The sequence below is a fragment of the Gadus macrocephalus genome, chromosome 8 (assembly GCF_031168955.1).
Source record: "Gadus macrocephalus chromosome 8, ASM3116895v1".
Taxonomy (NCBI): Eukaryota; Metazoa; Chordata; class Actinopteri; order Gadiformes; family Gadidae; genus Gadus; species Gadus macrocephalus.
In genome coordinates this window covers 9023861-9046334 of record NC_082389.1, presented here as the reverse complement: position 1 = coordinate 9046334, position 22474 = coordinate 9023861, and the positions used below count along the sequence as shown (strand labels likewise).

Here is a 22474-nt window from a genome sequence, read left to right as displayed (position 1 = left end):
TGCAAGCACTCTTAGCCCCACACCCCTCCGCTGCAAACAACACGCACACAGCCAGTCACGACATGCATGCAGGCACACAATAGAATCAACCCAGTGCAGACAGGGAAATGGGCCATACAGTTTCATACAAACCCAGCACAAGCCTGCACACTTTACTGGAGTCAATGCATGTACACACACACACACACACACACACACACACACACACACACACACACACACACACACACACACACACACACACACACACACAAACAAACACACACGCACACACCCAGGAAATGCAGAAAGCAGACACTGACACCAGCGAGGGCCAGGGGCCGTCTCGCTTTCCAATAGACGTCGACGTCATTTTCCTTACAGCAATTTTTCCCCCTGAAAATTACAGGCAATCAAACCCTTCCTCGGTTACCATTTATGAACAGATCAGTCCTTACTGTCGCACACAGCGCACCGGCCACAGAATGAGCCATTGTGAGGACGAAACTGTCAAAAACAAATACATACGCGAAGAAATACCCAGCCGGCGTCAGCGAAATAAACAGTTTGTATGTGGAGGGGGAGGCGGGGTTGACGTCGGCAGTGGGCTAGCGGTGTCAGATGTATGTAAATATATGTAAACCAGCGAGGTGTGATGGCGCATACACTCAGCACTGCACAGGCAGAATGTGGTCCAAGCTTGAAGTAAGCTACTATTCAATGTAATCTTGTGGTATCTATAATGCATTCGCACGATCATTGTTAAAAGTTTTTTTTGGGGGGGTTGTGTGAGCATCCGAGATGCCCGTTCATGTTGACCAGCAACAGGTCAGAAACTTTGAACAGGGCACCATCTAGTGTTGAGAATCAAGAAGATTCCTTTCTCCCCCACTCCCAACACTCAAAAACGAGGCGACCTACTTTCTATTAAACAGCTCTGGTAAAAACAACTTTGTTCATTTAGGATGAACATTTAAACCACAGCTAACGAACAGAAATCGGAACGGAGCGAATACTATGGGGCAAACCTGCAGAAGGAGTTTGGACGTGGAGAGAAGGAAGGAGGGAGGGGGGGCTGGGTGGGTATGGGTTGCCAGATGTGTTTGTTTGCATAAGCGCGATGTGATGAACAAACCCCCATGCAACTCTTAACCCCTCACTGTAAAAGGGAACAGTCTGAGCCGCTATACACGCAGTGCCTCAAATATTTATAAGTTTAACGAGTCCTTGACTTGCCACGCGGTTGTGATGCTGTCGGATGTGTTTTATCATGTCACGTGAGCAACAGGTTTAAACAGATTCACCACCGCGTTCTCAGAGATCTCTCATCGAGCTGCCTGCCTCGTGACGTGAGCATCACTTGACCTGATTTTGGATTTTGGTAAGTTAACAAAAATATGAACACGTCATCCTACATCTCTGGGAGGCAAAGAAAATCCAGTTTTAACTCGAAGTAAAAGATCAAGCCCAGTGTTTTTTTCAAACTAGAAAACAATGCATCTTGGACATAAGAAATTAATGGACTTGTTTTGCGCACATGACGTCAACTGTATGGTTTATTACGCCTCACCCAGTTGAGAAAATTCCCCCCCCACAACCACCCCTCGTCGCTCATGGGTAAAACATCTTGCAGATGACAAAGCCAGTACACATATTCACAATGGGATCATTTGCAAATGTACATTACTCCACTAGCTTGCCATCTCAAATGGTTCAATTATATTAACTCCAGGACAATCAACGAGGCTTCCAAACCACATTCTCAGTGCAAGTCAAGAGGCCAGGAATTGGATTGCTATCCGAAACCCCCCCTCAAACACCAAATGTCGAACCAGTTAAATCCATCAAACAACACATAAACGTGACCCAAAACTAATCAGCATAAGCTAGCTCTCAAACAACAAAAAAAAGTATCGGGTCGGAAAAAAACTAAACAAAACCAAACAATACAACGCAGCAAATGGTGTTTATTGTCAAAGTGTAGATAGGAGGGGGGGGGGGGGCGGGTAGAACAATGTTAATATGTGCATATTCCATTACGGTGTACTCTTATAGTTGTGCAACAAACTAAGCTACAGTATATACAGACACCTATCATTAGACGGTTGATCGCAGGATGACAGTGGTTGTACTGTATAACAGTAAATCTAGTGGGCCGGGCGATGCTTGGGACTGGACAGCCTTGTGAGGTCCTCCTCTGCAAGGAGGGGGGGGGTAGGGGGGATAGGGGGGGGGGCCCAAGACTTTGGTATCGTCTGTTTGTTTGTTTCTTTTTTTCTTTCCGAAAAATGCAAAAAAAGTCAACGCTTTACTCTTACAGTGTCAATATCAATCAACCAACACAACTAAACACATCCATTAAAACATCCACGGGAATATACGCAACGCAACAAATGTTATGCAGAAAGAAAATCCTCTTTTATTTTTTTGTCGCCCGTCTCATCTGACTGCCTCTATAGCCTTTGTCGATAATCCAGTAAAAGGTTAAACGAAACACTTAAAAATGTTATACATATCCCATAAAAAGCAAAAAAAATAAAATAAACAAAAAATAAAAAGAATAATGTTATGAGAACTCCCCAGTCTCTAGAATAGCAACAATGCTTTGTGAAAAATATACGTATAAGTAGAGTGAACTAAACATTTACATGATTTTACAGGCGGAAAAGAACATCATTTTTTTTTTGTCGTTGACATATTTCTTTAGGATAATACAGCCCCCAGTCTCGTGGACCGGCCTTAGCGCCGTTCCTCCCATCGTAGTCCGTGGTACACGTGGCTCCTCGGCCAATCACAGGGCTGCGTGTGTATTTGCATTGTGTACACATGTATACAAATACTCAATAAGTTTACATTTGAGCACCTGGCGTATATGGCGTACGTGTCTACGTCTGTCTCTACATGTGTGTGTGCGCGCGCGTTTGTGTGTGTGTGTGTGTGTGTGTGTGTGTGTATGTGTGGGTGTACATCAGTGTCTAAATTTTGTGTGCGTTTGTGTTTCCCGATTGGGGGCCCCCGAAAAAAGAAAAATCGCTCATGTCCCTGGCCGTGGCTGGGGCTTTAAATTTTCTCTCTCTCTCTCTCTCGCTCGCTCGCTCTCAACAGTCCCCCGAGTTATGCGAGTGGGGCCCCGTCTCCATTTTCCAGTCTCTCTGGTCGCCGGTGGCGTCGGGCTGGCCCGCCTGCTGGGAGGTGGCGGGGGACAGGGACATCTGCCGGCGGGGGTTCCCGCTGTGCATGGTGTTCCAGTGGCGCTTCAGATCCGACGCCTTGATGAAGGCCTTGTCGCACGAGCCGCAGTTGAAGGGCCGCTCGCCGCGGTGCTGCCGCTCGTGGTCCTTCAGGTGCGACTTGTGCTTGAAGGCCTTCTCGCAGATCTGGCAGCCGAAGGGCCTCTCGTTGCTGTGGACGCGCTCGTGCCGCTTCAGGTCGGGCCCCCGGATGAAGGCCTTGCCGCACACCACGCAGCGGTGCGGCTTGAAGCCCGAGTGGATCTTCAGGTGCTCCTTGAGGTGCGCCGCCGTGGTGAAGGCCTTGGGGCAGTGCTCGCAGCCGTACGGCCGGTTGGCGGTGAGCAGGCGCTCCTTCTTGGCGTTGTGGTCCAGCGGCTTGGCCCCCGTCGCCTGGCAGGAGCCGTGGTCGCGGTGGCCGTACAGGAGGTACTCCAGCTTCATGTCGCTGGAGGAGGACGAGCCCCAGCCGTGGCCGTGCTGGTCCTTGCCCATGCTGGTGCTGTAGTTGTGGGGCTGGGAGACGTGGGAGCCCCCGGCGCCCATGCCCTCCATTCCCTGGTCGTAGAAGCTGTTCTTGCGCACTTCCTCCATGGCTAGCTCCTTCAGGATGGCGTCCTGGGCGCGCATGCCGTGGTCGCCCGGCGCCTGGTTCTCCCGTGTCTTCATGTTGGTCAGCTCGCGCTTCTGGGTGCACAGGTTGTCCAGGAAGTTGATGCCCAGGATCTGCCCGGACGACATCATCATGTTGATGTCCTTCTTGCGCACGGCCAACCGCGCCGTGTACATGTAGTTGAGCACCTCCTCGAAGATGTCCGAGCGGATGAAGTCCAGCTCCACGATGGAGTTGTCCTCGTCGCTCTGCTTCTTGAAGAGTTTCTTGAAATAATTGCTGCAGGCCGCCAGAACGCAGCGGTGGGCCCTGAACTCAATGTTCTCCACCACCACCACTACGTCACAATGCTCACCTTCCATCCTCTGTTGGTTGAGCATCTTCAAGAAGGTGGCTTTATGGTCATAGTCGATATATCTTAATAAGTCAGACATGTTGCAGCTGTAATAGGGCGAACCTGTAAAATATGTATAAAAAAATGCAACATATAAACAACGTGTGCTATCATTTGAGATTAATGAGAGGACATAGAGCACAGATATGAATCCTGCAAAAGTACGGGGTGGAGCATTAGCAAAATTTGCATGCCAATTATGATAATTTATACAGCCGAAGTACGCAACTGTCATTTAGTTTCTGCAAAAATGCAAACAAATATTAATAACGTCATGTTTAAGACGGTCCGCACAACTAAGCGCGGAGAACAGATAAAGTAAACAAAGGTAGGCAAGTCAATCATGCAGAAATCCTTCGGCTAAAAGGCCCGACAGCGTTAAAAAAGCGCGACTGTTTTTCCGGCAATAAAAAAAAACAGCAATATTGAGAAATTATTGAAACAGCCGAAATGCAAGCGAATAACTTTATCGCACTATTTTCACGCCGGCGTTGTTGCGTGCGAATAGGATAACCTTAGCAAGAATATTTCACATTTCACTGCGCCCAGCCATTTTGGTCAGCAAGCCTCCATTGGCATGTATCGGTGTCTTCTAACACTTTACAAATACCCCGGAACAACGGTACACCGGCGATCACAAACGCGCACCAAACAATCTCGCTTCTCGGAACCCATTCGGCACAATTAACGGTGAATTAAAATGTAATACCCGAAGCCTGAACGCGATCCTTATGTTGTCACGCAAGGCAGTCGACGACGATCCAAAGCTGTCGTTTTTCCTCTTCCTCCTCTTGTTGTGACTATCAGGCTCCGGAGGAAATGCTGCATTTTATTGCTGCCACCTACAGCCCCGGAGCACGCACGGCTCCATGGGTGGGGCGTCGGAGGAGGATGACTCCTAAACCTTGGGGAAAAACCTCGAACCGTAATTATTACCGCACCCATAAATGTGCACTTTGCATAGCTCAAGGGTGCCCTTATTATGAAATAAATGATGTTATTCTAGGTGGTGATTGACATTTGGCACAAGGCGCTTTTAATCGCCTCCCTCGTAGTGAAATGGCTCGCAATAGGATGTGTACTTTAAATGTAGACTTATGCCAATGAGGAGCCAGCGGTAGTTTATGGTAATATTTCCACCAAATACAAAAGCGTTTAAAAACTAATAAAATAAACTAGGTTTAAATAACTTTTCGCATTTTATGAAGAGAAGGAACGTTGAAGTACGTCAAGTATGCTACCAGAGTAACAAATGAAAATAGTATAATATATTTTTTCCATCAGATACCAAAATCGACTTGCATAGCAGACATTGATCGAAATATAGTTTAGAATTTCAAAATGTTCAAGACATTTTAAACAAAGCTCCACCGACCACAAAATTCAATAATGTAGTAAATATTTTATTTCAAAAGAAAATGACAAATTATAATGAACACACCTATATTTCACCATTGAGAAGGCATGGCTGTACATGAACGACACGTGTTATTTTAAATAGATGGAATAGTTGAGAGGCATATAGCTTACACATTCAGGGGGGGGGGGTAGACAGAATACGCTTGCTTCAGCATCAAATGTCGGCGGCGATCAAAGACGTGAACATGTTCAGCCATATAAAAAATAAAGAAGAAAAATCAAATCCTAAAAAACATTCAAGGCTTGTACTGGCACAAAAATCAAAAACAATCCAGCGCAGACAGGGGATTTCTTTGGAGTTTGACGAAGAAATTAGCCTCTGCTTAAGCTCCATGAGAGATGTTTGTGTGAAATAAATCAAAAATACTGAGATGATCAACAATAAAAACAGAATTCAAGTGCACATGACAAACATCATTGGCGGAAGATATATGCTTTGTTGTTTGGTGTGTGTGTTTTTTTAATAAGAAAGCTTCTTGAGGCCTATGTACAGTATAAGTACAGGGGTGGTCATACAGGACTGCAGTGGTATACCTTGGTGTGGAGTTGAGTGGTGAGATGCTTGCTGAAGATGAGGTTGGCACGTCTACCTACCGCTAGGCTACATAGGGGTGTCCTCTACATACACAGCCCATACAAAGCACTGGGAAGCTTTCCGGAGTGGATTTTGGCTTCATTTCATAAATAAAACTGCTGCAATTATTATTCTTCATCTTAATCATAAAAAATGCATCAATTTCATAAAGGCAGTAAAGAGAGAGGGGGGGGGGGGGGGGGGGGAGGGGTCACCTTTTGGCTTCCCTGCACAAGAATAAGTATTCTGCGAGTCAACAAGAGATTTGTTATATAGTGTCGTATCGTCTTGCTGTTTATTTTTGATACTGCAACGTTGCACCCTTCTCATGCACAAATGCACCATTTAGAGATGGACAGAAATGGAGGCAAGCCGCAGTCGCTGGAGAGCAGGAGCCATCAGTTCCTTTAGTGTTCCCTCCTTACATATACGGAACCCGTGGTGGCTGATGGGGGATGGAGTCCTCGTGGGAAAACATCCTTATTCCTACGAGAGGGAGAACACACACACACACACACACACACACACACACACACACACACACACACACACACACACACACACACACACACACACACACACACACACACACACACACACACACACACACACACACACACACACACACACACACACACACACACACACACACACACACACACACACTTAGGTGCTATGTTGCAAGAGTTGCCGTTATCATGGTCACACTTTGCGTCATTGAGCAAAAAGTAATTCCTGTGTCCGAGGGCGATCATGAATGAGTGAGAAGAATGCTGCACTTATGCTCTGCCAATGTGATTTCATAGCAATGGATTGGACCAAGAATAATCCACCACTGTAGATTATTCTTATTTTATTTTTTAAGCATGAGCGGTGTTACACTGAAATTCTTTTAGCTCAATAGAAGAAGTGTACAACCGCCATACTTGCGACTGTAATTTCTAGAGTGTCTTGAAAACACGACAGCAAGCGACAAGACGGACACTAAGGGGAGAGAGTTTCCCTCCCATGGAGACATCATAGGGCTAGGAGGCAAGGAGATAACGAAAAGAGAAGGGAAGCTACACAAGGGCAGTTTGACAGACGAGCTGGCAGCATCTGGTAGCATCTTTGTTCCTGATCTCAGCCTGCATTCCTGCTCATTCAAAGCCTTTCTCCTCCGCTGACAGCTGTGACAACCAAATATTTAATTGGCCGCCTAGCCAGCATCACGACGAGGCATGTTTAAAATAGTCGTTAATGAGTGCTCTACATTTGCAATTGGCAGGAATATGGCAATGGCATTTTTTTCAGTTAATTCATTCGTGCCTTCGTCGTTGTACATTTTTTGAAATGTACCGGCTTTTTATTTTATATTTAAGTTCAGACAGGATGCTGCGGCCCCTCTAACCCCTCCTGAAGGGAAAGAACACACACACGCACACACACAGAGGAGTGCGAGTAAGGTGCATATATTAGATGGCACGCACGTCAGAGGGAGCAGGAGAGGTGGGAGGGGCGGGCCGGGTGTGTGTGTGTGTGTGTTAGTCCGTGGAAACAAAGCCGACCATTCCCATCTGGTGAGTCACGCGAGTGCGCACAGGCACGTAAAACACACATGCAGGCACGTACACGCATGCACACGCATTATGCACACACGCTCACACCGCCACCTGTTCCTTCACTACAACCCTGAACCATGGGCCTACTTCCCATCAGATGTGAAATCATAGGAGTCACAGGGGTACGAGTTAACGCAGATTGCGATCGAGGGGAGACACAAACGCACGCAAGCGCCCCGCGTCGGAATTCCGCAGAGCAGGAAGTTGAAAATGAGAAGGAAAAAAGAAGGATTAGAAGGTTAGAATGTAAACAAAAGGAGGGAGCGGGAGATTGCATTGCGCGACTCTGTGCCAGACCTGAATCTGACAATACAGACAAACAGGCAAGTTGAAACACAAGCCCCGACGTGCACAAAGCTGCCGCAAATGCTGGAAGAAAACAACAATCCGACCTGTTTTATGGACCCAAGGTGGTTTGTTCACCAAATGGAGGGTTGAAATGTATCTGCACATAACAGCCTTTAAAAAATAGATAGATATACACATCTTTTTGTAGCATTGTTCCCTGCCAAGCTTTTAGTTAAAGCGAATAAACAGTGTTCCCTAGGATGTTTTCCAGCAGCGGTGCAGAGGTGTGTGCACGGCGCTGGGGTGCGTGTGCACGACGCAGATGCGAGCGTGCACGGTGCTGATGCATGAGGGGGCGAGGAGGTTTTAGTGGGACCACGAGAACTGTACGAGGTGCATTCCACTGGAAATGGTCTGAGCCAATGGTATTTTGATATGACATAACAAGAAATGTCATGTGAGCACACTATAGCCTCAAGCCAAATTATAATGCCATTAATATTGGCGCAAGCAGTCTGCAATTTCTAGCCTTCCCATCGTCTAGGTCAGAGGTATTCAACGTTTTCCAGGCCAAGGACCCCCAAACTGATGGAGAGATGGAGCGGGGACCCCCTACTTATACAGTATATTGTACCAAATTGTGTTTTAGATTAAACTGGGCATATAGTGCCATGTATCTTAGTACCTTGTTATTTTGCATTCAATACTAAGATATTCAAATAATTCACAGGTTCATATATTCATGTTTTCATTTTAAACATGTGCAAGGTACAGTGAGTAGGGTGGCCATGCCACTGCCATTCATAAACATAACATAACATAACATAATAAACTGATACCTGCCAAGATCAACAATGTCGGTCAATTGCATGTAATCATGCATAAAAGCAATTCAAATGGACATTTTTAGTTTCTTTCTTACCACTCCGAGAGTAGTCGGGTAACTTATCACCCCCAGCGTGTCCGGTTGCTAAGCGACGTCAACGTCTTTGGCGGACTATTTCTGCTGATCGCTTATTTTCCCGATAAATGACATTTCAATTTGTGGAAAAAATTGCTGGGGGAATATAAAAAAAAGTCTAATCAACCAAAACTTTCGCGACCCCCCCCCCCCCCCCCCCTGCAGTACCTCCGCGGACCCCCTAGGGGTATCGAACTCCCTGTTCAAGACCTCTGGTCTAGGTTCAATAATACTGTTGCTTCTGTTCCACCGCATCAAATATGCAGGCTACCATCTATGATTAAGTCTCTTTTTTTTTCTCTTTATGCTTCCTACCTTTAGTCTAACATTTTATGGGCTAATGCCGCCTACAGTATAATTATGGGCTTTTAATCTTCAATAGCAGAACACTTTGCGGTCAGGAAATTTTCCACAATATTTCTACAATGAAAATAATGACAATTTAACCCTTGAGGGGAATGGAGTATTATATGTAATAAAAAAAGAATGCATTTGGGGCGCCAAACATAATTCTGAATAAATAATAAATGGTCTAATAAATGACTGCAGTGGCGCTGGTCCTCCAGTGGTGGCGCTGCACCACTGCTGGATGCATGGAGGAGGAACACTGGTTATATGTTGAATCACCTTGCCGATAGCTTCTCTAAAGACACGTGTTTGCACTCAGGGCAGAGCCTTGACTGACGGCAAACCCCTCCACCATATGCCTCCAATGATTAATGCCTTTATGGTAAAGTCTGGAGTTGAAAACACACTTTTACACAGTCTGGGGCATATTTCGGTCTTGTCTGCGCAGTTATCGGATCAGATTACACGAGATACAGATGACAGTGCAGATCGTCAGCCTGGAGGTGCATTAAGGAGCAGAGCAGGTTGGGTCTCTCTCTGCCTCCCTCCCTCCCTTTCTTTCCCTCTCCCCCCCTCCCATCATGGATGGCTGGCGACGTGTTTAAAGGGGTTAGGCTCGGCAGTGTTGACAGAAGCTCGCATTGTCATTTGTTTGCTAAACACCACCAATGAAATGGGAGCTGCAGCTAAACGGGTTGGTGTTAACTTGATCTTTGGGTTGACGAAACATGGGAGGTGAGTGAATCCCCTCCAGACACGAAAGCAGCGTTTGAGTCAAACTACACTGAACAAGGACCTCCAATCTACAATGTAATCTATATACCCTGCATTCTGCCATCAAAAACATCCAACGAGGCAGCATTGCATTCCCATTGGAATTAAGTCAAGAGACCTCCGTCACTTGGCTTTGGCCTAGTTTGACTCTCCTCAATAACGTCATTTAGACAGTTTGGGTTCTGGTCACGCAGGAGCGTCAGCAGGGCAGGTCTGGGTCTCCGGGTCAGGGGTCGTCCCTCTCAGAGGCGAAGCACACTGTGCCGGCTTCCCAGCAGAGGGGGGTGTTGCCCCCTGGTTACTGGGGATTGCATGAGAGTGCCAGCAGCAGCAGTAGCAGCATTAGCACGACCAGAATAGGCCAGTTTAACGCTTGGTCCTGGGGGGGGGCCAGCCTGTAATTGACAGTGCGTTAGGAACGTTGGCCTTTGGCCCGGCACTGTACTGCGCCAGGGGAGCTCGGAAAGAGGAGTGAGGCATCGGGTGTTAGTGCTGCACAAGAAACATTGGTGTCTGTACTGGTTAGGAGCTAGGTCTTTCAGAGCAACGTGCAGGTTGGCATTCCTGGGTCGATTGCAAATCGGTTAAAAAAAAGGTTAAGTCATATTCAATTGTATTACGACTGGAATCATTTTTGTAATGCAATGTGCACGCACAGACCACAGAACTCGAACATGATGCAACCAAGGTAAGAGAAATGCTAGAGTGCAAATGCTAACGTCAACCTGCACATTGCTCTTAACCGTACCAGTAAAGTGCTAGGACTTTAACCGTACCAGTAAAGTGCTAGGACTTTAACCGTACCAGTGAAGTGCTAGGTCTTTAACCGTTCCAGTAAAGTGCTAGGTCTTTAACCGTTCCAGTAAAGTGCTAGGTCTTTAACCGTACCAGTAAAGTGCCAAACCTTTAACTGTACCAGTCAAGCACCGGTTCTTTCACTGTACCAGAAAAGTGCCGGGCCTTTAACCGTACCAGTAAAGTGCCAGACCTTTAACCGTACCTTTGAAGATCTATACCTTTAACTGTACCGGTAAAGAATTACGCTATAAGCTGTATCAGGAAAGAGCCGGTTCTTTCAATGTACCATTAAAGATCTTGTTCTTTAACTGTAGAAGTAAAGACCCATGTCTTTAACCGTACCAGTAAAGAGTCATGTCTTTGACTGTACCAGTAAAGAGTCATGTCTTTAAATGTACCAGTAAAGAGTAATTTCTTTAACCGTACCAGTAAAGAGTCACGTCTTTGACTGTACCAGTAAAGAGTCATGTCTTTAAATGTACCAGTAAAGAGTCATTTCTTTAACCGTACCAGTAAAGAGTCATGCCTTTAACCGTACCAGTAAAGAGTCATGCCTTTAATCGTACCGGTAAAGGAGGAAAAATAGGAATTATTGGAAGACGATGTCGGTGGGGGGGGGGAAGCGGCATGCTGAGAATGGAGGCCACACTTTGCAAGCTCAGTGCAAGCAGAACCAGAACCAGATGAGACCGGGACCTCGTCCTCTTACCTGGGTCAGTCCTCGCCCTCGTCTGGGGTGATCTCGGTCTCTTTATGGACCACTACTTTGGTCACTGACATGTCGGGGTGCTGCTCTTTAGCCTCCTTAATGGCCTGAGCCAGAGCCTACGCACGACGCGGAGCGGGGAAGTGCAGGGCGAGTAGATGGCCACCGGGGGGAGACAGAGAACAGGAACAGGGCGGGGGAGGGGGAGGTGTTGGTATTTTTAGGTCAATCATGGTTGCCAATGTCGGGTCACACACATGTAGGAGAAAAATGACACCAGCGACGGCTGCAATACGTCGTTATCTGCCACCCGAAATTAAGGAGAGGTTAATGTTATTAAGTCAATGTGTGAAACGGGGAGAAAGGCCGCGTAGGGGAGCTCACCACGGGTCAACAGAGAACAGTTAAGGTCTGGGGGGGGACAAGGTCTCTATGGAGTTAGAATTTTTTCTTCACGGTCAACTGTACAAATCCAATCAATGACAGTACAGAGCGATGACAAATCAAGGAGAGAAAAATATAAATCAATCGATAAAGAAAGCAAGCGAGTGTGAGAGAGACACGACCGGACGAATGAGTAAGGCTAAGAGGAGACCTCGTCGTGGTCGATGTCCGTGTCCCCCGTGATGACGATCCGCTTCTCGATCCTCGTCTCCGAGATGCCACCCTTCACCATCTGGGGAGCGTGGGGGGGGGGGGGCGACAGGGAAAGACCCCAGGGAAACCTTAGCATACCACTCAATGCTACCCAGGGCCCAGTGACTTAAAGGTTGTATCAGCGATGTTGGCTGACGTCACTTCTGTTGGTAGTTGAAGCGAGATCCCAGACAAACGGAGCCAGCTCGCCCCTCCCTCCCGTGTTTCGTGCCTTCGGTTAAAACGATCACGAACGCAGCGCAAAAGCCCACAACACCCACCCCCTTGTCGTTGATTGGTTGGAATACTATTTATTTTGGTTTTGATTGGTTGATTTGTTTTTGTGTGCGATCTCGGCGCATAGGCTGCCTAGTAGAGACGCTTTTTTTTTGACGGCCTGCTTATTGGGCGGGCAGCTGAAAGATCAGATGTGTCGGCCTAGAAACGCTGGAACAACCTTTAAACCTACAGTGGATTGACTGAAATAAACGACGGTTGAAAAGGCATAAAGTCTTCACCATTCAAAGCGTGAAAATACATTCATATGGGAAAATATGAGCATTAATAGTAAATTCAATGCAGTATGGCCGTTCAATTCATTAAATTTGCCATTATATTTTACCATGATAAAATTATCGTTAACAACTCAGGTCGGTATTTTTAGCCCCACACATAGTGACTCGGACCCCCTGGGGATCTGATGATTAATGCTCACACACAGCCGTCCTTTTTATAGGACACATGGAAAGGAAACACATCCCCCCCCCCCCCCCCCCCCCCAACAGTGTCTCCCCCGACAACCTTAGTGATGTGTGTGGTTGTCGTGGTGCTGCTGGTCTCTGAGGTGATGGTCTGGGCGCTCAGCAACACTCCAGGGTCCACGTCACCGTTGGTGTCTCCCTATTAATTAACACACAGTAGGAGGGGCGGGGGGACACACACACACACACACACTGAAATTACCGGCAACACTTATGACATCACACTTACCGACAGATTTCCTAATGGGATAAACACGATCAATACTCGCTGCTCAACACACAGGTGGTCAGGTGGAGTCAAGCTAATTGTATTTGTATAGCCCTGAACCGCAGTTACAGTCTCCAAGGGCTTTACAGGCCATATAGTGATGACCGACCCTGACCTTAGTGCAAGAAGACACTCCCTCGTTCCCGTGATGGTTAGAAGTGTTTAACAGGCTGGGTTTCAATACCGATCGGTTATCAGTGTTGGTTCAGTGTATATCTTCACCATGTTTCAAACTTTGACAGGATGTGGTGTAGGGAAGCCATAGGGAGGGGTGATAAGGCATTAAAAAGGTGACATACTATACCACCAGGTGTGAGTGTGATTGGCCGTTACGAGCCGTTTTGAAAATCTGCCTCTTCTGACATCACAAGGGGGCGTGTCCACCTAGATGTGTGCTGGGTAGATCAGTGTACCAGTCTACCCAGTGGACTGTTGCAAGCGTTGCAAATTCCGTCACACATCTAGGTAGACACGCCCACTTGTGATGTCAGAAGAGGCCGATTTTCAACACGGCTTGTAACGGCTAATCCCACTCACACCTGGTGGTATAATGCGTCACCTTTGAGTCAAGTGATGTACAGCCATGTAGGTGACAAGTACCTCGGCGGACTCGTAGGTGGTGGTCTTGGTTTCCGTGTGGACCACCGGGGAGTCCTTGGGGGCCGGCTCCTCCTGTAGCGTGGCCGACTCCGAACTCTGCTCAGGCAACGGCCGCAGAGAGGGAGAACCACAGAACGAGGTCGGACACAAACCAGGCGAGTTAAACAGGCTTTTGAAACATGTTTGCACAGTGCAACTCCTTGCACTTGGTATATATTTTCAAAAACCCCAACGGAGAACCACCGACTAGACTGCCACACCGCGCCGCCCCCCTGGCACCCAACTTTAGTCATACATCGCTCCACTTCTCCCCTATTACAAAAAAAACAACATTCGCTCCATCGATCTAATAAAGCCGACGTGCTGCCCTAGCCAACCACATCTGGAGAGACGCGGACCAGGCTTACGGTCGCGGGCGTCGACCCAGCTATCCTCATCCTGCTCTCCACGGTGGTGGGGACCGGTGTTGGCAAAAACAACCGGGAGAGAAAAAAAATAACGACATTTGTTGGCCGCTGCCCCCGTGCCCTCGTGTCCTGACTGCCGGCGAGAAAGGATGAATAGTAGCGGTCTGAGTGGCTTGCCCCACATTGCGTCAGGGCGGCCCCCGATACGCCTACTCATGTGGCCTGGGGGGGAGGGATCACAGAGGGGCGGGGTTTACACGTTTCCGAAGGACGGATTGAGGCTGTGGGTGTGCTGGTTTTCCCTGCCACACTCTACCACCCCCTAGTGCGCGGACAGACAGACGCATGGGCCTTCTTTCTACGCCGGCCTGTGGCATGTGGACCGCCCATTGTTCGGTCGAACAACGCCGGAGTCAGCTGCTCTGCCAACCGAAAACAAGCGTCTCTTTGAGCCGCCGGGGACACTTGGGATACGCCCGGCCCCGGCCCCGCGGAGCCCGACGTCATCCCCGCTCTCGCTCCGTCTGAGACCGCCGAGATATTTACCGTTGAATCAGCCGGCGTGGCGTCCGTCGCCGCGGCGGCGTCACCGTTCTCCTCCGGCTTGGGCTCTTCGGACACCTGGGTGCGACAAAAAGCAAGGCCCCCCTATGGTAAGAGACGCCGTTACCACGGATACGGTGGTGTGATCAGCATGAACGCGGCGAGAGGTACTGCCCGGTACACCTGTTATACAACATAAACCCCCTCCCCGCGTCCAGCTGGCGTGGCAGCTCAGAGGAGGAACCCTGACTGGGTTCAGACCCCCTGTACGGTTGCGAGGGCCCGAGTAAGGAACATAGGAGGTCACCTTGAGGAGGACGGGGCTCGGGGAGGAGGAGGTCCATCCCAGGGTGGACTGGATGGAAAGGAGGGATAGGTCGAAAGACGGGAAGGAAGAAAGAGGACAGTCAAATACACACACACAGTCAACACATCGACAGCTACAACACAGAAGAAAAGAGGAAGGATGACAGGGGAACGGGGGAACGGGGGAACGCTGGAATCGAAAGAGCAGAAATGCGTTTGTATGGGTTGTGGATTGCGTGCAGCACCCTAGCAAGGTTCATACCTTTATACCGGGTAACATTTTATTGTAAATATAAAGATCTAAATTCGTATCTCCGTCACAGCTACGGGCGTTTCTAGTCATCTGTATTCAGAAATCCCACACTTTAAAAAAAAAAAAAAAAAAAAAAAGCTGATCTTTGTGGAACTAAATCAGCTTACAACACAACCCATACAATATTTCTGGTTAGCCATCGTGCTGGGGGGGGGGGGAGAGTGAGGGGGAGGTAGGGTGAGGAGGGAGATAGCGGCAGCGTTGGCGTTGGGCCAGAGCTATGAAGTCACTGCTTCATAAAGGACTAGAGCTGAGAGGAGGAATGCGTCTGCTGTGGAAAACACTACGAAAACACAACAACAACTAACCCTCGGCCACAAACACACAGCTAGGAGCTGGGCCATAACTCAGCCGTCTGCTGTTGGGCAGACCGCATACGAACCGCCCGTTGACCAGATTCGTAAACAAGTCAAGACGGTGAGTCGAGTTTCAATCGAGAACATACGGCCAAATTGATTGCAACACGAGCGTCAGTAACGACCCGACTCTGAACCGTGTAAAGTTCTACATCGCCATGGAAACTCTCCGAGACTGCTCTCTCCGGGTTCATCAAGTGCAGCGATGTTTATGAATAATCCACAGCCTTCAAAACAAAAAGAAACCAGTGCCACATTCTCTGTTCTCCCCACATAATCGACGCGCTCAACGCAGCCGTTCATGTAAAGTAAGCAGTTATAGAATTCAACAACACCAATCGTTCTGAAAAAAATTATGAATAAAAGCGTAACAAGGCAGAGGGCTTGGAGGAGCAACTGAAAGATGTTGGTTTCTGCTGTGGGAGGATGAGCGAATGGCGCTTGGATTAGGGGATTGTTAGCCATGCAGAGCGGTTGGGTTAAGGTTCTCGTCGTCCTGGTTTGTTGTTTTTTCCGTTGTTAGAACCAGAGTCGGCTTGTAGGGTAGGGGGGGGGGGGGGGGGGGGGGGGGGGGATGCGCTGGAAAATGACCATTTAAGTCATTTTCTGGTTCTCTCTGGGAAGGCATACGGTACCACGTCTAGGCCGGTGGCCGACAGCTCGGTGGTGACCGTGGTCAGCTCGGTGACTTCGGATCGCTTGGTGACCTCGGCCATCTCGGTGACCTTTGACAGCTCCATGACCTTTGACAGCTCGGTGACCTCGGTGACCTTTGACAGCTCTGTGACTGCGGTCATCTCGGTGACCTTTGTCAGCTCGGTGACTGGGGTCATCTCGGTGACCTTTGACAGCTCGGGGGCCTTTGACGGCTCTGTGACGGTGGACAGAGCGGCGGTGACAGCGGACAGCTCGTTGACTGCGGACAGTGCGGTGGCGAGGCCGCCTCCGGGCTTGACCTCCTGGGCGCTCTGGAACAGGAAGACGTCCTTTGGCGCGCCAGCCTTGAACTCCGCCCACTGCTCGCCTTCCTTCGCCGACATGCTGGTGAACTCTGACCTCTCCACCGTCTTCACCACCTCGGACACCCAGGAGGCCTTGGCCCGGGTGGGCGAGGACACCCCCTTGAGCTGCGTCACCTCGATGCGCCGGCTCTCAATCTTCAGGGCGGGGGCGTCGCCCGGGCCCAGGATCACGCCCCGGCCGGCGTACGCCTCCTCCTTCTCCGTGGCGGGAACGCCGCCGTCTTCCTCGTCGGAGGCCGAGGGGACCTCGTTTTCGGCAACGTCTTCCGTTTCCCCGGCCGGAGGCTCGGCCGCCTTGGTGATGTCGCCGGCGGCCATCTTCTCGGCGGCGGCCATCTTCTCGGCGGCGGCCATCTTGTCGTCCTCGGCCTCCCTGAGGATGATGAGGGTGCCCTTCTTGTCGATGATGGCCTGGGACACCTCCTGCCGCACGGTGCCGGGGCTGACCTTCACCACCGACCGCTCCGACGCCTCGCCCTGGGAGTCGGGCGTGGTCTTGTGTGCGCCCTCCTCCTCCTCCTCCTCCTCCTCCCCCCGCAGGGTGGTGGCGTCGGTGAACACGTCGTCGTCCATGGTGGTGGACAGGCTCATGCCGTGGGGCCCCGAGGACGTGGCCCCGTCCGTGCCGTAGCCGTCCGCCACCAGTTTGACCAAGTAGCGCACCGCCTATGGAGACACGGGGGGCTTATGGGACGCCGCGCCGCGCCATGTTAGTGGCTAAAGAGGAACGAGCGGCGCGCGCGGCCGTCCAACCGCGCGGCTGAAGCGCGGCAACCTTCAGGACTCAAAGACACTCCATACATTAAGACACTCCATATGTTAAGCACACTCCATACGTTAAAGAGGACTCAAAGACACTCCATACATTAAGACACTCCATACGTTAAACAGGACTCAAAGACACTCAGAGGGGATTTAGTATCGGGACACGTTCTCTGCCTGCACCTGGATAGATAGCCTCGTGCTAATGCTGCCACAGACACAGTGCAAGAATAAGAAATATCTTTACCACGCACACATCTAGTCGACAGAGTTCCCTGCATAGATGATTTTCAAAGGCGTACTTGCATGAAAACAACATTATTAAAGTTTGCGATTTACCTCATCTTTGGCCTCTGGCTCCATCTTGGTCTGGTCTGCGGACGGCTCCTCTCCATTGGTCTGGGGGGGAGAGGAGAAAGGGTGTCACGACGGCAGGACCTTGACGCAGAGGTGTTCAGCGTAGGTCTGGACAGCAAGGATGCCCAGAGAAGGGATTCTACCACAGTTGAAATAAGTCTGTGAAGAGGCAAATTGCCGCCTCTTCAAAGGTTTTCCATAAGTAGGACTCAATCAAGGCACACCCGGTTGCACAACAAAGCAGACACGACTCATCTGCACCTTCGGAAAAAAAATAGGAAAATAATACAAAGGCAACGAATCATACGGCGGCTGATCTGGGATATTGACTAAACGCGTGCACCATCCAGTAATTGGATTTACTAAAAATGCTTAAAGCGCTTTCACATCATAGACCCACAAATAGCCCTGTGAAATAAGAAAAACACAATATTATTCATCCTTCTGTTGAATACATTTGCGTTGGTTAACCTTTCACTGCAGGGTACCTATACCCTCATGCAATATTCAGAGCACTACTCATCACACGATGAGACTAAAACATGATTTGTATGTTTTAGATTTGTACTATTGCTCCGTCCCGTTGACCGCAGCCAGAGGACACGATAATGATGTCGTGCCTTGACGATCGACATCGGGGCACCATCTCCACTAATCAGACAGGGCAGCAACCGCGTCACCTTGTGTTACAGTTGCACACCCACGGTGATGAGACATGGGGGCACAGGGGTTCAACTCTAACCCACCCTCCCTGAGGTCACTGAGGTCCAATGACCAATTACCACTCCATCCCCCCGTCAAGACTTAAGAGCAGGGCAGATCTGGCTTTTTCAGTCGTTGGCCCCAGACTGTAACGAACTCCATCTTCATGTTAGGCTAGCCCCTTCAGTGCCCAGTTTCAAATCCCTCCTAAAAACTCTTCTCATGCATTTAACTCCATATAAGTTGTATTATTGACTGTGTCCTTATTCGTGCTTTAAATAGTTTTGTTATTTGTGTGTTTATAACTAGATAGTGGATGTGTACAGCACTTTGGTCAACTGTTTTAAAAGTAAACTTGACTTGACTTGACACCCCCATGACTGCTTGCAACCCTTCGTTAGCCAATCACTCGACGTGTGGTGGTGGGGGGGGGGGGGGGGGGGGGGCTTACGTCCTGGGGGAGGAGGAGGGGCTCGATCATGGGCGGCTCGTCCGCCCGGAGCGAGCGGGCGGGGGACGAGGAGAGCCGCTTCTCCCACTCCGTGGCTCCGGCGCCCGCCATACCGGCGTCGCCCGTCTCCAGGAAGGAGCGCTTCAGCTCGCTGATGTTGATCTGGTGCTTGCCGAGGTCGGCCGACGCGTCTGTGTCCTGGACCGCCGAATCACCACAGAGGGGGGGGGGGGGGGGAGGGGGCAACGGCGGTGAGAATCACAAGGACAGGCCATGCATCCAGTCCGGGGTAGGTGGGGGGGGTCGTGGGAGGCAGTTGACGCCGGTGTTTGTTGAGGAACTGCTGCCGGGTCAACTGCTCCTATGACCCGTCACCTCCCCGTCACACTCTGGAAGAGAGGCCGTCTGCGCCAATCGCTCGCCGTTTGGGGCAACATGAGAGGCAAATGCAACGCATGATGCGTGCCAACGACGCAGCGGAAGCGTCCGGAGACTCGCTTGGTCCAATGAAAAACCAACGCAAATGGGAAGGCTTCATGCATGGCTTTATGAGTCCGGGTCAAGTGCAACACTCCCAATCCTCCGTTAGTTTCACCACTCTGCAAACCCTGCGTTAGTCGATTCCGTTAACATTCACTCAGTCAAATGTGTGCATCCGCAAGGATGTCACTGTTAGGATATCGCAACGTTCTGCAGCCCAAAACGTCTGACGTGCTGGTCAGTTACACGGCGAGAGTCTTTACGTTTTTACAATGGAGGGGTTAGGGTTCTTCAAACGTTGCGTGCGGTCGTCATGCGCCGCTGCCTTACCCACCTCTAGCATCAGATTACTGTGCTTGATAAAAACGTTTTCCCCCTTCACGCGCCTTATGAAGCTATACTGTGAAGACACAAGGAGGGAGGAAGCAACGTCAGGTGAGGGGTGGGGCTTTAAATACACTGCTTCCTTCACACAGAGAGAGAGAGAGAGAGAGATGGGGAGTTTTGACTTCAAATCGATACGCCCGTTACATACAGTATCCACACCGGTTACTGCACTGTACAGGAAACTCATGAGAAACTTGAAATGATACCGTCTGGGCCGCGCCCGAAAATAACAAAAAAACTAAAAGGAGGTCAAACCAAAATGTGCTGCAGTGATCCAAAAAAGAAGATGAATTTCTCCAAGATGTACAAACAAAAGCACAAAAGAAATTAGATGGAAAAATGAATCCATTTTGCCAAGAAAAATCCTGGACAAAAGAAGGGTCGTATTTAATTATGGGGATAATCTGTATGGTTATTGTGTCTTCATAGCGTTGATGGTGGCTGTAGGCGGCAACATGTCACAAAGAAAAGGGATGCTTTATGTTTCGGCAGTGGTGGTGGTTTCGATGGTGGTGATGGACGGTTGAGCGGAGAAGCTCAGTGCATCCGATTGGCTGAGCGATGCAGAGAGCTGGGCCACGAGGCCAACTCAGCAGCGTACCTGGGTCCGCATCTCATAGTCATCCTCTGCCTCCGACTGGCAGCCGGTAGAGAGACAGAGAGAGAGAGACAGAGACAGAGCGAGAGAGAGACAGGCAGAGAGCGAGAGACAGAGAGAGAGACAGAGACAGGGAGAGACAGTGGAAGACAGCAAGAGAAAGAGTGAGACAGGCGAAAAGAGGTGAGACAGGCATTGTAAGAGTCACATGACGAGGAGAGAGAATACACCCACACAAGAGGGAGAGAGCAGTTAGAGCAGTGAAATAAAGGAAAGGAAAGTCAATCAAGGGATTAACGTGGCCTCTGAATTCCTTTCTACAGGAGTACCCTAAACGTCATGCACTTGTACACATGCATTACTGAGAGGACGCCACTCCTTCTGTATCCCCCTTGTCCGGTTTTCCGAGAACAGTTCTCTCATGCATTAAAGACTACAAACAAAGAACCCCCCCCCCTTGACAACGGCACCATCTCTCCTCAAACATTTACTGTGTGGATTGGCTAGGATGTGTCGTGGTCAGGTCTCTTGTTTTAAAAGATATTGTGACAGACCTCGCCAGGGGATCATGGTGTTGTCATGGTTTTGACCATACTGTTTGATTACTCTATGTATAACCATTTGTTCGTTAGTGTACAAACCTCCGTGGCAGTCGTCTCCCCGTCAAACGCAAAGTCGGTTTGCTCGCTGTCGGTCTGTTTTGTGTCAAACAAACCGAACCAATTCCCATCGAGAGCAGGAAACAAAAACGAGAGAACCCAACTTTTGAGTTGTTTGAATACATTTTAGACATTGTCAATGAAAGGCACAAATGAAAACAATGAGAGGTGTCTCACTTTTTGTCCCATTGTTGTAAATGCCACATTGCAAAATTAAAAAAACACTACAAAAAAAAAAAAAAAAAAAAGGGTTGTGTCAAAATAAAACGCAAAGTAAAAATGAGCAAGCAACACAGGGCACAGACAGACTCAGAGGAAGTAGAAACCTTATGTCAGTCACTTTGACAGCTAATGTATCATCTTAACCCTGGTGCACAGGTGGAATTTGCAGAAGAAAAGGTTCCGGTTGTAAGAAAAATCGACGGAATTTCCGAAACCGACGGGATGAGTTCCTTAAGCGCTCTCCTTAAGTCAAAAAACAACCCATAAAAACCGATTGAGCCGAACCAGTAATCTGACTTTCAGGTCCCCTCCTCTACAGACGTGTTGGGTGACGGTGGGGGGGTTGCGATGGAATGGGATGGGCGTACAGGCGCTGCTGCCGGCCGTGAGGAACGATGAGTCAGTGGGTCTGAGGAGAGCATGACTAATGGGTCTTGCCCTCCTTGCCCAGAGTCGGCAGCTCCCACAGAGCAGTGTGCTTAATGCATTACTTGGCCCGTTGCTGCAGGCCCAGTCTGAATGCAGGAGAACCCAGTGACCCGCATCACACTTGAGCTAGTGGTGGACAAGTGTTTCCATGCAGCGCGGATCGAGCGGCATGTCAGGGTGGTGACTAGAAAGATCTAGACTAGGAAAGTATGCAGAGAGGGTGGAGGGGAAAGACTTGAGATGGGTTAGCCACAGAGGCGTGCAGGAGCGTTCTCTGGGAAGGATCCGGATGAGTTGGGTTTGGTGTGAGGTTGGCGAGTATGGGCGTGTGCATCACATGCTATTTTTGTCGGTAGCGATAGTGACGGGGCTCGCATGCAGAGGAGGTATGGAGAAGATGTCTTTAAGGGATTGCACTGCCCAAAAATGTGGACGCATGAACCACTAGCCCCTCAATGCCTTACTTTACAATGTTAGTGATGTTAGTTACATTATTGTGACTATGACAGTCATGGCATGCTTTTTATGTT

General features: G+C 49.3%; 2 protein-coding genes and 1 long non-coding RNA gene across 8 annotated transcripts in view; all 3 read right to left on the bottom strand.

The window, feature by feature from the left end:
• Positions 1–1926: 1926 nt before the first annotated feature.
• LOC132462870 (zinc finger and BTB domain-containing protein 14-like) lies at positions 1927–5081 on the bottom strand. Its single transcript, XM_060058641.1, has 2 exons — positions 4926–5081; positions 1927–4279 (listed from the first exon to the last, which is right to left on the bottom strand). Exon 2 carries the CDS (start codon positions 4254–4256, stop codon positions 3078–3080), a length of 1179 nt encoding a protein of 392 aa, XP_059914624.1. The 5' UTR covers positions 4257–4279; positions 4926–5081; the 3' UTR covers positions 1927–3077.
• A 517-nt stretch (positions 5082–5598) lies between these two features.
• LOC132462868 (band 4.1-like protein 3) overlaps positions 5599–22474 on the bottom strand; it is a 30755-nt gene continuing 13879 nt past the window's right edge. For 2 of the 6 annotated variants that reach the window (XM_060058635.1, XM_060058640.1), the window contains 13 exons: positions 21276–21329; positions 20638–20673; positions 19984–20049; positions 19170–19367; positions 17999–18058; positions 16511–17563; positions 15208–15255; positions 14904–14978; positions 13951–14046; positions 13123–13221; positions 12281–12361; positions 11689–11804; positions 5599–6695 (listed from right to left, as the gene is read on the bottom strand). In XM_060058635.1, the coding sequence (XP_059914618.1) occupies positions 11694–11804; positions 12281–12361; positions 13123–13221; positions 13951–14046; positions 14904–14978; positions 15208–15255; positions 16511–17563; positions 17999–18058; positions 19170–19367; positions 19984–20049; positions 20638–20673; positions 21276–21329 (1977 nt within the window). In that variant the 3' untranslated portion in view covers positions 5599–6695; positions 11689–11693. The remainder of the gene's footprint in view (positions 6696–11688; positions 11805–12280; positions 12362–13122; positions 13222–13950; positions 14047–14903; positions 14979–15207; positions 15256–16510; positions 17564–17998; positions 18059–19169; positions 19368–19983; positions 20050–20637; positions 20674–21275; positions 21330–22474) is intronic. The other 4 variants (XM_060058636.1, XM_060058639.1, XM_060058637.1 and 1 more) reach the window with 4 other exon arrangements.
• On the bottom strand, positions 8830–11682 carry LOC132462871 (uncharacterized). Its single transcript, XR_009526917.1, has 2 exons — positions 10975–11682; positions 8830–10918 (listed from the first exon to the last, which is right to left on the bottom strand). It is a non-coding gene; the product is annotated as an uncharacterized LOC132462871 (long non-coding RNA).